Below are 15,873 nucleotides of genomic sequence, written 5' to 3'. Positions count from 1 at the left end.
TACATGCCACATTCATAGTCATAAGCCTTTATGCCTTGCATTGGATTTTTTCTTTTTGTAAGATATATTATATATATAAAAGAGTATAAAAAGCATACACAGGCCAGGCACGATGGCTCACGCCTGTAATCCCAGCACTTTGGGAGGCCAAGGTGGGCGGATCACAAGGTGAAGAGATAGAGACCATCCTGACCAACAGGATGGTTTGTATTTTGTAAAAATACAAAAATTAGCTGGGCATGGTGGTGCACGCCTGTAATCCCAACTACTCAGGATTCTGAGGCAGGAGAATTGCTTGAACTCGGGAGGCAGAGGTTGCAGTGAGCCAAGATCGCACCACTGCATTCCAACCTGGCAAGAGAGCAAGACTCTGTCAAAAAAAAAAAAAAAAAAAAAAAAAAGCATATACATACCATTCAAGGAAAAATAAGAAAATACACACCATGCACCCCTTACCCAGGTTAAAAATTAGTATGTCCCAGTACCTTAGAAACCCCTCTTATTTCCCTCGTCAGTTACATTCCTCTCTCTTCCCTCTCTCCTAGAGGAGACCACTATTCTGATTTCTGTTAACATCTATTAGTTTTGCTTTTTAAAAACTTTATAAGAATGGAATTATACAGTATATAATCCCTTGTGTGTATCTTTTTATGCAGCATAACATGTGAGATACATTCACATTTTTGCATGTATCACGTTTTCATATGTACTGCAAGTTTTGCTGCAGAAATCAATAGCTTTTTTTTAATTGTAGTGCAGCATCCCATTAAATAAGTATAATATAATTTAAGTATTCATTCTACTGTTGATAGACTTTTGTGTTATTTCCAGTTTCTGGCTATTATTAATAAAGCTGTTATAAACATTCTTGTATGTGTTTTTTGGTAGAAATTTACCCTTATGTCTCTTGCTTGTATATCAAGAACTGGAATTTCTGAGATACATTTCTTTCATTTTAATAAGCATTTGTTGAGCTCTTACGGTGTGCCAAGCTCTATGGCGGGCAATTGGGGTGATTGCATAGGTGTATACCAGACATGTAGCCTGTCTTTAAGGAGCTCATAATTTAGAGGAGGACATTGGTATGTCCATAATTCAAATAAGGCTGAGTAAGGTCAGTGCTACGTTTGTGTTAGAAGCAACATGTTACAGGCAGGCAAAGGAAGGAGTCATTAACCCTCACTTAGAGTCAAGGAAGTCTTCTTAGAAAAAGTGATATTTAAGCTGATCTCCAAACAGTAGCATTTTCCCTGGTAATAAATGGAGAAGGAGAGGGCATTCTAAACTCAAGAGAACAGCTCAAAGGCAAGGTGTTTGAAAATGTACGGTTGGTCATTGATGTAAATAATAAGGGCCGGGGTAGTGTAATTAGAGGACAGGATGTAAGAAGGAATTTAGTGGTCTGTGAAGATTTTGGAAGATCTTAAAGGTTCAACTAAAGACTCTAGGTTTCCCTCCAGAGGCCCTAAGGGTGAGTACTTGGATGACAGAAGTGACATCTTTTGCCTTTTTCAAAGATAATGAGCCCATCAGAAGCCAGTTTTGTCTGTGCCTAAATAAATACCATGGTGGCCATAGTGTTGGCACAGATACAACTCAGGCTTGCTGGAAAGTGTGCAGGGTGCAAATAAGAGTGCCCCACAGACTGTTGAGAAGGAAGGCGTGGTCTGTGCTACAGTTTTACCGGGAGACATTGCTTGGCTCAATTTCCTTTAGCCCCACCCCCCATCCCTTGCTGCTTGGTGATTCTCCCATGGTTGAAGAGAATATTGATATTGTATGAGAATCAGATAATTTAAGAGCTGAGAATAATCTGAGCTCATTGTACAATTGTGGAGACTGTGAGTCAGGGAGGAAGGGTCTTGCCCTGGAGAATGCAGCCTATTTGAGGAAGAGCCAGGCTCAGCATCCAAATTTAACTTCTAATGTAATTATTCTGATATTGCCTCTCATAAAATCTTGAACATATTCACAATTTATTAATGTTAGAAATTGGGAGTAAATATACTGAAGTGAAAAAGGCTGGGGCAGAGAAAGTGAGTTGGTGAATAATATATTGTAATAATTACATTCCCCAAACTTACTCAAATGTGATTTCTGCATCTCTATGTACAACTATGGAGTAATCATTAGGAATTATCATTGAGTGAAGAAGGCAATGTGGAGAAAGTGTGTATTGTGTGCTATCTTTTAGGTGGGAAAATATGAATATATCCATATATTATATTTTTTAATGGAAAGATAAACCAGTAAATTTGAGAAGTGGTTATCTATAAGTGAGGAAGGTAATAAGATGAAGGGGACAAGGATAAAAGCTAGATTTCATTAAATATATCTTCCCTTGTAGATTTGCCTTCGTTTTTTTTTAATTATTTTTCTTTTTATTTATTTCTTTTCTTTTCTTTTTTTGGAAACAGAATTTTACTCTGTTGCCCAGGCTGGAGTGCAGTGGTACAATCTTGGCTCATTGCAACCTCCACTTCCTGGACTCAAGCAATCCTACCACCTCAGCCTCCCAAGTAGCTGGGACTACAGGCGTGTGCCACCATTCTTGATGAATTTTTTTTTTAAGTTTTAAATTTGTATACAGATAAAGTCTCACTATATTTCCCAGGCTGATTTTGAACTTCTGGGCTCAAGTGATCCTCCCACCTCAGCCTCCCAAAGTGCTGGGATTACTGGCATGAGCCTCCTCACTTGGCTAGATTTGACTTTAGAGCCATGCATTTTTATAATTAGAAGATGGAAAAAAGCAAAATTCAAAAGCAAATGAAATATATAAACCAAATAACTATAAGAGAGGAATTATCCCAACTAACTTTAAAAATCAATAATTTGTACATATCTAGCAGGAATTACCCTAAGGAGAAAAGGAATATCAAACAAAACAAAAAATAAAAAACAAGAATAAGAAGAAAAGTTCTCTAGAATCTTAAGCTTTTTTTTTTTTAGTATTCCTATTGATGAAGGTAGTATTAGTATTGTTATTCCAAAATTATTTTGTGTGTATATTTGTGGAGTAAATCAAATGATCAATTATGTTAGTGTCACTGAGTATCAAGATTTTTGACATATTGAGAAGCTACAAATGTAAAATTATTGAGGTTACCTGGAAACTATAGACCTGAATATAAGGTGGAAGTATCAGTGTGAAATTGTCATAGTTTACCTTAAAAAAAAAAAGAACAAAACTATATTTTCTAACGCTTTCCATAAAAAGGGACTAGAAATGATAACAAATTCAGTAGCAAGGAACACCTTTAGCACTCAGATTATGGTATCTAAACATCATTTTCCAATAAAAGAACCAGAGCTCTTGGAGAAATAGCTGATTCCCAGGCTGGTGCAGAAAATAGGAAAGTTGAACCTGAATCATTTTCTCATCCCAGAAAGCAAGGAAGCCATCAAAGACTATTAGGGGCATGTGAAAAGGACTTAGGAATCCTGAGTCATTAACTACAGCTAAAAGAAAACATCTGGCCAGTGCGGTGGCTCACACTTGTAATCCCAGCACTTTGAGAGGCCAAGGCGGGTGGATCATTTGAGACCAGGAGTTCGAGACCAGCCTGGCCAACACGGTGAAACCCCATCTCTACTAAAAATACAAAAATTAGCCAGGCGTGGTGGTGCACACCTGTAATTCCAGCTACTCGGGAGCCTGAGGCAGGAGAATCACTTGAACCCAGGAGATGGAGGTTGCAGTGAGCTGAGATTGCGGCACTGCACTCCAGCCTGGGTCAGAGAATGAGACTCTGTCTCAAAACAAAACAAAACAAAAAACAAACAAACAAAAAAAACTGTTAAGTTTGTCCATCTAACCTCTGGTGTGCATGAAAAGGAGACTCATATCACAGGAAAGCAATCAGTAAAATGCAGACAGTGGGAAATTCTCCAACACAGAGAACTCAGTTTCTTACATAGACACACACAGTAAGTAAACAAAGGCAATAAAGGGAAAACTATAGATTAAAAGAGATTTATCCACTAATTATAATGGACCTTTTAAAGATCTTGATTAAGATAAACAAATTGAGAAAGAAATATATTTAAAAGACATTTGGGGGCCGGGCGCAGTGACTTATGCCTGTAATACCAGCACTTTGGGAGGCCGAGATGGGTGGATCACCTGGTCGGGAGTTGGAGACCAACCTGACCAACATGGTGAAACCCTGTCTCTACTAAAAATACAAAAAATTAGCTAGGTGTGGTGACACATGCGTGTAACCCCAGCTACTCGGGAGGCCGAGGCAGGAGAATTGCTTGAACCCGGGAAGCAGAGGTTGCAGTGAGCTGAGATCGCGCCATTGCACTCCAGCCTGGGCAACAAGAGCGAAAACTCCGTCTCAAAAAAAAAAAAAAAAAGACATTTGGGGCCAGGCGCAGAGGCTCTCACCTGTAATCCCAGCACTTTGGGAGGCCATGGCAGGTGGATCACCTGAGGTCAGGAGTTCAAGACCAGCCTGGCCAACATGGTGAAACCCTGTCTCTACTAAAAATACAAAAAATTAGCTAGGTGTGGTGGCACATGCCTGTAACCCCAGCTACTCGGGAGGCCGAGGCAGGAGAATTGCTTGAACCTGGGAAGCAGAGGTTGCAGTGAGCTGAGATCGCGCCATTGCACTCCAGCCTGGGCAACAAGAGCGAAAACTCCGTCTCAAAAAAAAAAAAAAAGACATTTGGGGCCAGGCGCAGAGGCTCTCACCTGTAATCCCAGCACTTTGGGAGGCCATGGCAGGTGGATCACCTGAGGTCAGGAGTTCGAGACCAGCCTGGCCAACATGGTGAAACCCCGTCTCTACTAAAAATACAAAATTAGCCAGGTGTGGTGGTGCCTGCCTGTAGTCCCAGCTACTTGGGAAGCTGAGGCAGGAGAATCACTAGAACCCAGGAGGCAGAGGATGCAGTGAGCCAAGATCACGCCACTGCACTCCAGCCTGGGCAAAAAGAGCAAAATTCTATCTCAAAAAAAAAAAAAAAAAAAAAAAGACATTTGGATAAATGTGAATAGTGAGTGAAGAGTTGGTGATATTAACATATAATATTTTAAAAGGTGTGATGCTGGTAATTTAATTATGCTTAAAAGATCATGCCTGTAAACCCAGCACTGTGGGAGGCTGAGGTGGGCAGATCATTTGAGTCCAGGAGTTCGAGACCAGTCTGGGCACCACAGCGAAATCTGGTCTCTATAAAAAATTTTAAAATTTGCCAGGTGTGATAGTGCACACCTGTAGTCCCAGCTACTTGGGAGGCGGAGGTGGGAGGATCACCTGAGCCCAAGGAGTTTGAGGCTGCAGTTAGCCGTGATTGTGCCACAGAGCTTCAGCCTGGGCGACAGAGTGAGACCTTGTCTTGAAAAAAAAGAAAAAAAAAGAGTGTCTGTCATTTATTATAGATACACACTAAACTATTTTAAAATGAAATGCCGCTGGGTGCGGTGGCTCATGCCTGTAATCACAGCACTTTGGGAGGCAGAGGTGGGTGGATCACGAGGTCAGGAGTTTGAGACCAGCCTGGCCAACATGGTGAAACTCGGCTGGGCGTGGTAGCGTGCGCCTGTAATCCCAGCTACTTGGGATGCTGAGACAGGAGAATCATTTGAACCCAGGAGGTGGAGGTTGCAGTGAGCCAAGATCACGCCATTGCGCTCTAGCCTGGGCAACAGGGTGAGACTCCATCTCAAAAAAAAAAGAATGAAATGCCATGATGATCTGGGATTTGCTTCAACATAATTCAAAAATGGGAGAAGTGAGGAGGTGCATGGCTGAACAAGATATACCATGAGGTGATTATTGAATCTGGATAAAAATACCTGAAGTTAATGGTTCTATTTTTTCTAATTTTCGTATAGGGGTTTGAACTTCTCCACTATAAAAACATTAAAAATAAGACTTCTTCTAATGTTGTGCCATGTTGCTATTCCTAAGAATATGCCAGTGGATAATGTGTGTTATTTGTTTAATACACATTGGCTTTCATCAGCTAATAGACAATAAAAATGGTTTCATTTATATCAATTTTTTTTGCATTGTCTTTGTTAAACTTTGGTGTCAGATTTCATTCCATACTCAGCAAATACCTATTGCGTATTTAGTGTGTACCAAGCACTGTAATTGCTATGAAGAGTAGAAAAATAAATAAGACAGATGCAATTACTGTCCTCAAGGAGCTAACTGTTATGCATAAAACGATTTGGCAAGGTCTCCATATTTTTTATCCTATGAAAACCACAGATAACACAGAAATTATCCATTCTTTTAAAGTTTGGCGTCATGTTTTTGACCATTTTTTCAACTTTCCATGGGTAATGGAATCAGCACATCAGCATCAAGAATTAATTAGACTTTATGGGTCTTTGCAGTTCATTGTTTTTCACTGTATTGTATACACTATGTCTACCTCATTCTTGCAATCATTTATTTTTAACTCTTTGTTGAGAGAATTTCTTAAATCAAATTTCTTGTTCAAAAAGAAATTAGAGAGATGTGTACTTTCTTCGTTTTCACATAATGGCAAATATCTTTTTAACCTTCGTGCCTGTGCAATGGTCATCTGTGTGTAGATCTTCTGACCCTTAACCCGTTTCCCTCAGAGCTCTGTGAACATTCTTCTACTGACTTCTACATATAGGACTGCAGAGCAGAAGGCCAGTGGCATTCAGATCCTTATTCCTTGTTAGGTAATCTGTTTTATTCTATGGAAAAGTCTAGAAATATCCTGCTACATATGGAAATCAAAACATATCCTTGGATCTAGATAAAGTATATATTTTGCCACAGTTCTTACCTGGTGGCGAACCGTTTATGAACAAAAGACCTAAAACCTCTTTTTTTTTCTTTAATTTTTCCATAGGTTATTGGGGTACAGGTGGTGTTTGGTTACATGAGTAACTTCTTTAGTGGTGATTTGTGAGATTTTGGTGCATCCATAACCAGAGCAGTAGACACTGCACGCTATTTGTAGTCTTTTATCCCTCACCCCCCTTCCACACATCCCCCCAAGTCCCCAAAGTTCATTGTATAATTCTTATACCTTTGCATCCTCATAGCTTAGCTCCCACAGATCAGTGAGAACATACGATGTTTGGTTTTCCATTCCTGAGTTACTTCACTTAGAATAATAGTCTCCAATCTCATCCAGGCAGCTGTGAGTGTCATTAATTCATTCCTTTTTATGACTGAGTAGTATTCCATTGTATATATATCACAGTTTCTGTATCCGCTCGTTGATTGATAGGCATTTGGGTTGGTTCCACAATTTTGCAGTTGCGAATTGTGCTGCTGTAATCATGCGTGTGCAAGTATCTTTGACCTAAAACTTCTGTTTGGGGAAATGTTTCTTTTTTGGTTTTAAACATTATTTGTTTTCATCTGCTCTATTTTCTCCTTATGAATTTCATAATGGGTTCCCCTAGTCTGTCTTCCATGCCTCTCATCTTTTCTCAAACAATTTAAACCTCCTTGTCTTTTTTTTTCCCCCTTAAGTCTAGGGGAGCAACCTATGTAACAAACTTGCATATCCTGCACATGTACCCCTGAACTTAAAAGTTTAAAAAAAGTTATTTTTAATTTAAAAATTCCTTTTAATATTTGTCTTAAATGCTATCTATTGAATTGTATTTGTTCAATAATTGTGAACTTTTTTCCCAAGAAAATGTTCTTATCTCTCAGATATCTTTTCTCCCAGCCTCTTTTTTATAGACAACTCTTGTTTTATTGATTCAAAAGTCTCTTTAATTCCATTGACAAAACTACCAAGAATTTTCTTTAACATTTTCACCATCTTCCCACGTTAACTGATTTTCAGCAAAGGCTGTTTATTTTTTATGTTTTTGAGATGGAGTCTCACTCTGCTGCCCAGGCTGGAGTGCAGTGGCACGATCTCAGCTCACTGCAGTCTCCACCTCCCGGGTTCCAGCGATTCTCCTGACTCAGCCTCATGGGTAGCTGAGAGCACAGGCGCGCCCAGGCCTGGCTAATTTTTGTATTTTTAGTAGAGATGGGGGTTTCACCATGTTGGCCAGACTGGTCTCAAACTCCTGACCTCAGTGGATCCACCCGCCTTGGCCTCCCAAAGTGCTAGGATCTTATTTTAATTGTTAGTTTGTTTCTATGGGGTTAAAAGTTTATGTCAGAAATTTTCTATTCTGCTGATCCTTTTAACTGGACTTCTAGACTGATCACTATTTGGAGCCGACTTGGAATTCCTCACAATCATGTGGGTGATTCTTAGATGTCCCCTGATGGGCATTGTTTCTGTCTTCCTCTGACTATTACGTGGCTTCAGAGATTCTTCAGTGGAAAACAAGTGATGGCTGCCACTTGGCTGCATGCTTGGTTAAACCAGGTCAGGTGATTAATACAATTTATTTGATCCTCCTGGACTTATCTCAGTTTTCGCATTACTCTGATGGCTCATGAGAGGCCACTGGTATCTAGGACAGAGCCCAGGAATGAACAATATCTTCCAAAAGAAAAAGAAAAGAGGACTGTGCCCTTGATCCTTGCATCAGTTTTGCCACACCTTCCTTACTCCCCTCTCTTCTCCAAGAGCATTAATGATTTTCTGGTGAGGACTCTGAGTAAGGACAAGAGAGAGACAAAACTACAGGTTAATTTATGAAGATACAGAGACAAAAAAAATCAGCAAACAGTTTCAAGAATTTATATGACAACCAGAAAAAAAACAATGAGGAGAAAAATAAAACTAACTATTATGTAATATGGAGTAGGAAGAGCTTGAAACGTAACATAAAAGTAAGGACCCACAAGAGTTTCTATATTTTTTAAAAGTGCTCGCTTACCTTTTCAACAAATGTTTTGATTCAAATTACTTCTCTGGGATCTGGGAGTAGTCTAGAAGCCAAAAATAGCCAATCTGGTCAGAAAGTAGCAGCCAAATATGTTCAAAGAAAGAAGCCATGGAGCAATTGAATCAAAGACCTGCAGACTAGAGCTTTTCATTCATCCAACAATAAAAATGTGAAGAGTTACTTTTCCTTGATATCAATTCATTCAGTATCCATCACGGAGAATGAGAACTACGAGCCTAGACAAACAAGAACATACTTTGGTGGAGTTGCATTAAATGTTTCCTGTTCCTACAGAGCCCTTCTATGTAATGAGATTCTGTGTAATGAGATTTACCTATGTAACCTTTGATCAACTTGGTCTTTCATCTTGTCCTCTGGGACTCTCAGGTGGGAGCAGTCAGGAAGCACAGAGCCATCAGGACCCCTCCACCATCACTGCGGGAAGCGTTTCTGAAATACCAGGTTCCTCACAGCAACCTTTACATCCTTGTTCCTCAGGCTGTAGATGATGGGATTGAGCATGGGGGTCACCACCCCATAGAAAAGGGAAATGAGTTTGTCTGCAAGGTCCTGTTTGTCTGCTCCCAGTGGGTCCTTAGACTTGGGCTTCCCATACATGAACAGGATGGTCCCGTAGAAGACAATCACGACAGTGAGGTGAGCAGAGCAGGTGGAGAAGGCCTTTTTCCTCCCCTCAGCTGAGGGGATCCTCAGGATGGTGGCAATGATGAAGACATAGGAGAAAGAGATGAACAGAACCGGGACCCCCAGGAAGATCACATCAGCCACTCCCATACTGATCACATTGACAGAGATATCAGCACAGGCCAACTTCAGGACAGCCAGAATCTCACAGGTGAAGTGATTGATGATGTTGTCTCCACAGAAGGGCAGCCTCATTGCAAAGGATGTCTGCACCATGGCAGTGAGGCTTCCAGCTACCCAGGAGCCAGCAGCCATGGGCACATAAGTAGCTTTGTTCATGACTTCAGGGTACCTAAGGGGGTTGCAGATGGCCACGTAGCGATCAAACGCCATCATGCTCAGGAGAACACACTCTTTGGCTCCCATGGCAAGGGACAGGAACATCTGTACTGCACAGGCTGAGAAGGAGATGGTTTTCCTGGGAGTCAGGAAGCTATTAAGGATGAGAGGGACTGAGGAGGTTGTATAGCAGATGTCCAGGAAGGAGAGGTTCCCCAGGAAGAAGTACATGGGCGTGTCCAAGTGGGAGTCAAGGATGGTCACCAGGATGAGGACCCCATTGCCCAGTAGGATCACCAGGTACATCAGCAGGATGAGCACGAAGAATGTCTTCTCCAGCTTTGGATGGGCAGAGAGCCCCAGAAGAAGGAATCCCATCACAGGGGAGGTCTGATTGGAACTGACCATGGTGTTTCTATGTCACTTGCACGAACTCAGAGGGCCAGCTCCATGATTCTCTGATGCCTAAAGTGCCCAGACCGCCAGTGAGGAAGCCCAGACTTGCTGAGCAATTGGAGAACAGCTCTGACAATTCAAAGGTTTCTCGATATTGCTTTAAATAAAATGCAGGAAATTTGATCAAAATCTACTTGGTGGTATTTGGCCACCCCATAGAGAGGTTTCAAATGTCACCTGATTAGATTTAATTTTCCTCGTCACATTTAAGACAGGCATCACACATTTACTTCAAGTTACATGTGTGGATGATTCACTTTGTTCAGTTTTGGCAAGAAATATTATATTCCATTTGTATGTTTTTTCCCCTTGGGACCTAGGACTGGTAGAAAAAACTGGTACTCCTCATCCTCAATCCCTGACCATTCTGCTCTGTGAGCACTTTCTAAAATTATTATTATTATTATTTGAGACAGAGTCTCACTCCATTACCTAGGCTGGAGTGCAGTAGGGCAAATACGGCTCATTGCAGCCTCAACCTCCAGGCTCAAGCAATCCTCCTGCCTCAGTCTCCCAGATAGCTGGGACCACATGTGTGTGCCACCACACCTGGCTGATTTTTAATTTTTTCTGGAGACGAGGTCTCACTTTGTTGCCCAGGATGGGCTTAAATTCCTGGGCTCAAGCAGTCCTACCACCCTGGCCTCCCAAAGTGCTGGGATTACAGGCATGAGCCATGGCACCTGGCCTGTGAGCAATTTCAGATGCCCTCTGCCTCCTCTTTACTAGCTCATTTCCAAGATCTACAGAACCCTGGGCTATTTGTCCACCCATGCATTCACTCACTCACTTGCCAGACTCTTCTGGAGCACGTATTAATAGGACTGGCAGTTGCCAACCAATCAATGCGTGGGAATCGTGAAGTCCTTTTTCTTCTCTGGAACTTCATTTCCCAGATGCTTACTTTGGAATAGATTATTATCAGAGATATTCCATCCCAGGGACTAAATGATCTCATGAATTTCTCATTCTTGGACTGTTGCACCATGGAGACATCCTTTTCTATTTCCTTCAAAATTCTCCCATGCCACTTAGTCACCAGGTATGCCACCAGGGATGGAGCTGGGCCCACAAGAGTTTCTATATTCTTTTAAAAGTGCTCGCTTACCTTTTCAACAAATGTGTTGATTCAAATTACTTCTCTGGGATCTGGGAGTAGTACAGAAGCCAAAAATAGCCAATCTGGTCAGAAAGCAGCAGCCAGATGAGTTAGTGCCTGAAATGGGTGGACGTTTTCTTGTCTTTGTTCTGTGTTTTGGTAAAATCCACAAAAGACTACTCATTGCTCATACAAAGCCACTTAAATCCCATCCTGCTATTTGGAGTATTCTAGTCCCCAAAGTCATTTAAAGTTTGGAAATTCAAGTTACCAAGTCAAGAAACTTCTTATACATCTGGGATTGTGTCCCCATGATCCAATTACTCTGAAGTCTCTCCAGAAATACTTTCTTCTCTCCTTCCGTCTTTTCCTACCCATTTTGCTGGGCTATTGGAAAGTATTAAAGCGGAAGGATCATCCTGGCCCTCCCCAAATTAACAAGAACCCCCAGTCCATGAGAACTGTTACCAGAGTCTATGATAGATCTGGGGGAATATGAAATCACACAGGACGAATCCTTGTGGGTTAGTCCCCTTGGCCATTTACAAATTCAAAGGGTTCAGGATCTCAGGTTTGGATGAAAGCCAGTGACCTAGAAGATCTCTTGTCTGCATCCCACCAAATAGGTTCTGCTAGGCATACCCTACCCAGACCAGACCTTTAAGGGTCATAAGTGAATCTGGTCATGGCTTCTACCAGAGAGTTTCAGAGGCAAGGCAGCTGTGGACTTAAAAAAGGGCAGTTGATCACGGAAGTGGTGTCCTGTTGCGAACAGCTCAGTCTTTTCCTGTGTGTGTGTGCATGAGTATACTCTATCTGTGCATTTGTGAGGGCATTGCTGATTTACCACTGGGATCTGGTAACCTCCACTTCTAAGATCCAAAGCTGAGAGCTGTGACTGCCCAGGCAGCAGCCAGAAGCATCTCCAATGTGGACCACTGTTTTCTGATATGCTATAGTTTCTTAATCACATTCCAGTTTTCCCTTTCCCATTTAATTCGAATACTAGAGATGGTAGGTGGCACATATGAGGAGCTCTCATTCCACAGATGTTCTTGGTGTGCAAGAAGAGCCTGCCTAGTGTTAGCAAAAACACTTGGGCAATCCTGACCACCTCTCTCACAAATGAACATGCCTGCCTTATACGCTAGCTCTAAAAATCCTAGAATCAAATACACGCCACATTTGTAGTCATGAGCCATTTTGTCTTGCATTGAATTTTTTCTTTTTGTGAGATATATTACACATACAAAAGAGTGTACAAAGCATATGTGTACCATTCAAGGAAAAATAAGAAAATACACTACCATGTCACCCCCCCCACCACCACTCAGGTTAAAATTAGGATGTTCCAGAACCTTAGAAGCCCCTCTTATTTCCCTATCCAATTAAATTTCCTTATTCCCTCCCTTCCAGAAGTGACCACTATTTTGACTTCTATGGAAATCATTTTGTGGTAGGCAGAATCTTAATGATCCCCACATGATCACATAATTCCCTTCGTGTGGTGATCAAACATTAACCTAGGTACTGCTGTGAAGGGATTTTGTCAATGTAACTAAAGTTCCAAATCAGTTGTCTTTAAGATTAGAAGATTATCCAGCGAGGTCTGACCTAATCAAGTGAGCTCTTTAAAAACAGTTTTCTCTGGTTAGTAGCGGAAGGAGAAGCCAGATTCAAAGTGTGGGAAGAATTCCACATGCTGTTTCTTGATTATAAGATGGAGGGAGCCGCAAACAAGAACCAGAGAGCTGCCACAAGGAGCTAAGCATGAGCCCTGGCGACAGCCAGAAAGGAAACCGGGACCATAGTCTAAAAAACACAAGGAATTGAATTCTGCCACCAATACCAATGAGCTTGACTTTTTCTCAGAGCCCAGCCTAACTCACCCAACCTTCTCACTTCCAGAACTGTGAGCTAACAATTAGGTGTTTTAAGCTGCTGATATTGGGGTGGTTTATTATGCAACAAGAGAAAGCTAATATGTATTGCCTTTATTTCCTTCACAGTTTTACCTTCTACAATGTATTGGTGTACAATGAATTGTTCCGTTTTGAAAAATGGAGTAACAATTACAAACCTAGCTTTTTAAAACAATACATTTAAGGGGTACAAGTGAAGTTTTGTTACACAGATATACTGAGTTGTGGTGAAGTCTGGGTTTTTAGTGCAACCATCACCCAAAATAATGTACATTATGCCAATTAAGTAATTTCTCCTCCCTCAGCCCCTGTCACCATCCCACACTTCCAAGTGTCCAGTGTCAATTATCCCACACTTTATGTCCGTGTGGACACACTGGTATTTGACTTTCTGTTTCCGGGCTGCATAACTTAAGAGACTGGCCATCCAACATGGCCAGTTCCATCCACGTTGCTGCAAAATACATGGTTTCCTTCGTTTCTATGTCCAAAGAGTACTCCATTGTGTACATAGATGACATTTTCTTTATCCAATCATCTATCTATAGATGCTTAGATTGATTCCATCTTTGCTGTTGTGAATAATGCTGCAATAAATGTACCAATGCGGATACCTTTTTTTACATAATTAATTCTTTTCCTCTATGTAGATACCCAGTAGTGGTATCTACATAGAGGAAAAGAATTAATTATGTAATGGTGAAACCCCATCTCTACTAAAAACACAAAAATTAGCCAAGCATGGTGGCGCATGCCTGTAATCCCAGCTATTCGGGAGGCTAAGGCAGAAGAATCACTTGAACCCAGGAGGTAAAGGTTGCAGTGAGTAGAGATCGTGCCATTGCACTCCAGCCTGGGCAATAAAAGCAAATTCTGTCTCAGAAAAAAGAAAAAATTAATTCTGTAAAAAAGTAGATTGAGTGGTAATTCTATTTTTAGTTCTTTGAGAAATCTCAATCCTGTTTTCCATTGAGGTTGTACTGACTTGCCTTCCCACCAACAATGTACAATTGTTTCCCTTTTTTCACACCCTCACTAACATCTGTTGTTTTTTGACTTTTTAATAATAGTCATTCTGACTGGCAGATCTAGCTTTTTGATGAAAAAAAAAAATATTGCCACTGTTTTGGGGAAGACTCCCCTGAGAATCTAAGCTCTCAGTTTCAATAGTCCCTTCTGGGTAAGTCAGACAGTGTTGTAGTGTGGCCAGGTACCAGACATCGGGCAGAAATATCATCAGAGAGAGTGGATTGTTTTATGTTTTCTGCTTCTAAGCTCTGAGTATGGCCCTCTTCCCACTCTTGGGAATAGATCAAAGCAGAATACTCTCTGGAGTGGAATGAGTGACCTCCGCTAACCCAGTCAGCAAGACATGGAGAGAGAAGAGGGCATTTTATACATGCATGGCCAAGATAAGGCCAGTGCAGGAAAGAATGTGGGCCAGGCTGTCTGGGGCATTCTGTCCTCAAGTTAATCACCGTAGGCAGCAGGTGTCTATGAATGAGAGCCCTTGACATGCCTGTCTCTGGAGTCACAGGGCTGCCCTCTGGGCTGGCTGTCTTCTCTGCAGGGTATACAACTGTCATGCCAGGATCTCCTTTTACTGTCCTGGGGACTCCTTACACCTCTCTTATGGGTTGGAACTTCTGTTTCTTTTGTCAATTTCTTTCTATTTCTTGGTTTATTCCTTATTTTGATAGAGCACTTTCTTGAATAACTTCTTTTTTTTTTTTTGAGACGGAATCTCATTCTGTCACCCAGGCTGGAGTGCACTGGCGCAATCTTGGCTCACTGCAACCTCCGCCTCCCTGGTTCAAGTGATTCTCCTGCCTCAGCCTTCTGATCAGCTGGGATTACAGGCGCATGCCACCACACCCAGCTAACTTTTGTATTTTTAGTAGAGATGGGGTTTTGCCATGGGCACCATGCTGGTCCTGAACTCCTGACCTCAGATGATCCACCCACCTCAGCCTCCCAAAGTGCTGGGATTACAGGCATAAGCCACTCACCCAGCCTTGAATAACTTCTTGAGAAAAAGTGTATTGTATACACATTTTTGAGATCTTATGTGTCTGAACATATTTGTATTTAACCTCCTGACTGATAATTTGGTGGGTGTATTAGCCAGGGTTCTCGAGAGAAACAGTACTAATATGTGTGTGTGTGTGTGTGTGTGTGTGTGTGTGTGTGTGTGTGTGTGTATGTGTCATAAGGAACTGGCTTATCTGATTATGGAGGCTGACAAGTCCCAAGATTTGCAGTCAGCAGGCTGGTGGCCCAGGAGAGCTGATGAAAAAACTAATGTCCCAGCTCAAAGGCAGGAGAAGTTCCCTCTTACTCATCCTTTTTGTTCTATTCAAGACTTTCACTGATTGAATGAGGCTTAGTACATTAGGGAGGATAATCTGCTTTACTCCATCTATGCATTCAAATATTAATCTCATCCAGGTGCTCCCTCACAGACATATCCAGAATAATATTTGACCAAATATCTGGGCACCCCATGACCCAGTCAAGTTGACACATAAAGTTAATCAACACAGTAGTGTGTGGAATTCTAGGAACTTATTGGAAATCATCTTCCTTCTGAATTTGAAGGTAAT

The 15,873-nt window shown here is 41.5% G+C and overlaps 1 protein-coding gene across 1 annotated transcript; it reads right to left on the bottom strand.

The window, feature by feature from the left end:
- Positions 1-9,241: 9,241 nt before the first annotated feature.
- Positions 9,242-10,201, bottom strand: LOC100434794 (olfactory receptor 13C7-like). The gene has a single exon (XM_002819633.3). It carries the CDS (start codon positions 10,199-10,201, stop codon positions 9,242-9,244), a length of 960 nt encoding a protein of 319 aa, XP_002819679.3.
- Positions 10,202-15,873: the final 5,672 nt, after the last annotated feature.

The sequence above is a fragment of the Pongo abelii genome, chromosome 13, assembly GCF_028885655.2.
Source record: "Pongo abelii isolate AG06213 chromosome 13, NHGRI_mPonAbe1-v2.0_pri, whole genome shotgun sequence".
NCBI lineage: Eukaryota > Metazoa > Chordata > Mammalia > Primates > Hominidae > Pongo > Pongo abelii.
The sequence above is the reverse complement of the archived record's forward strand: the minus strand, read 5'-3'. Positions and strand labels throughout refer to the sequence as shown.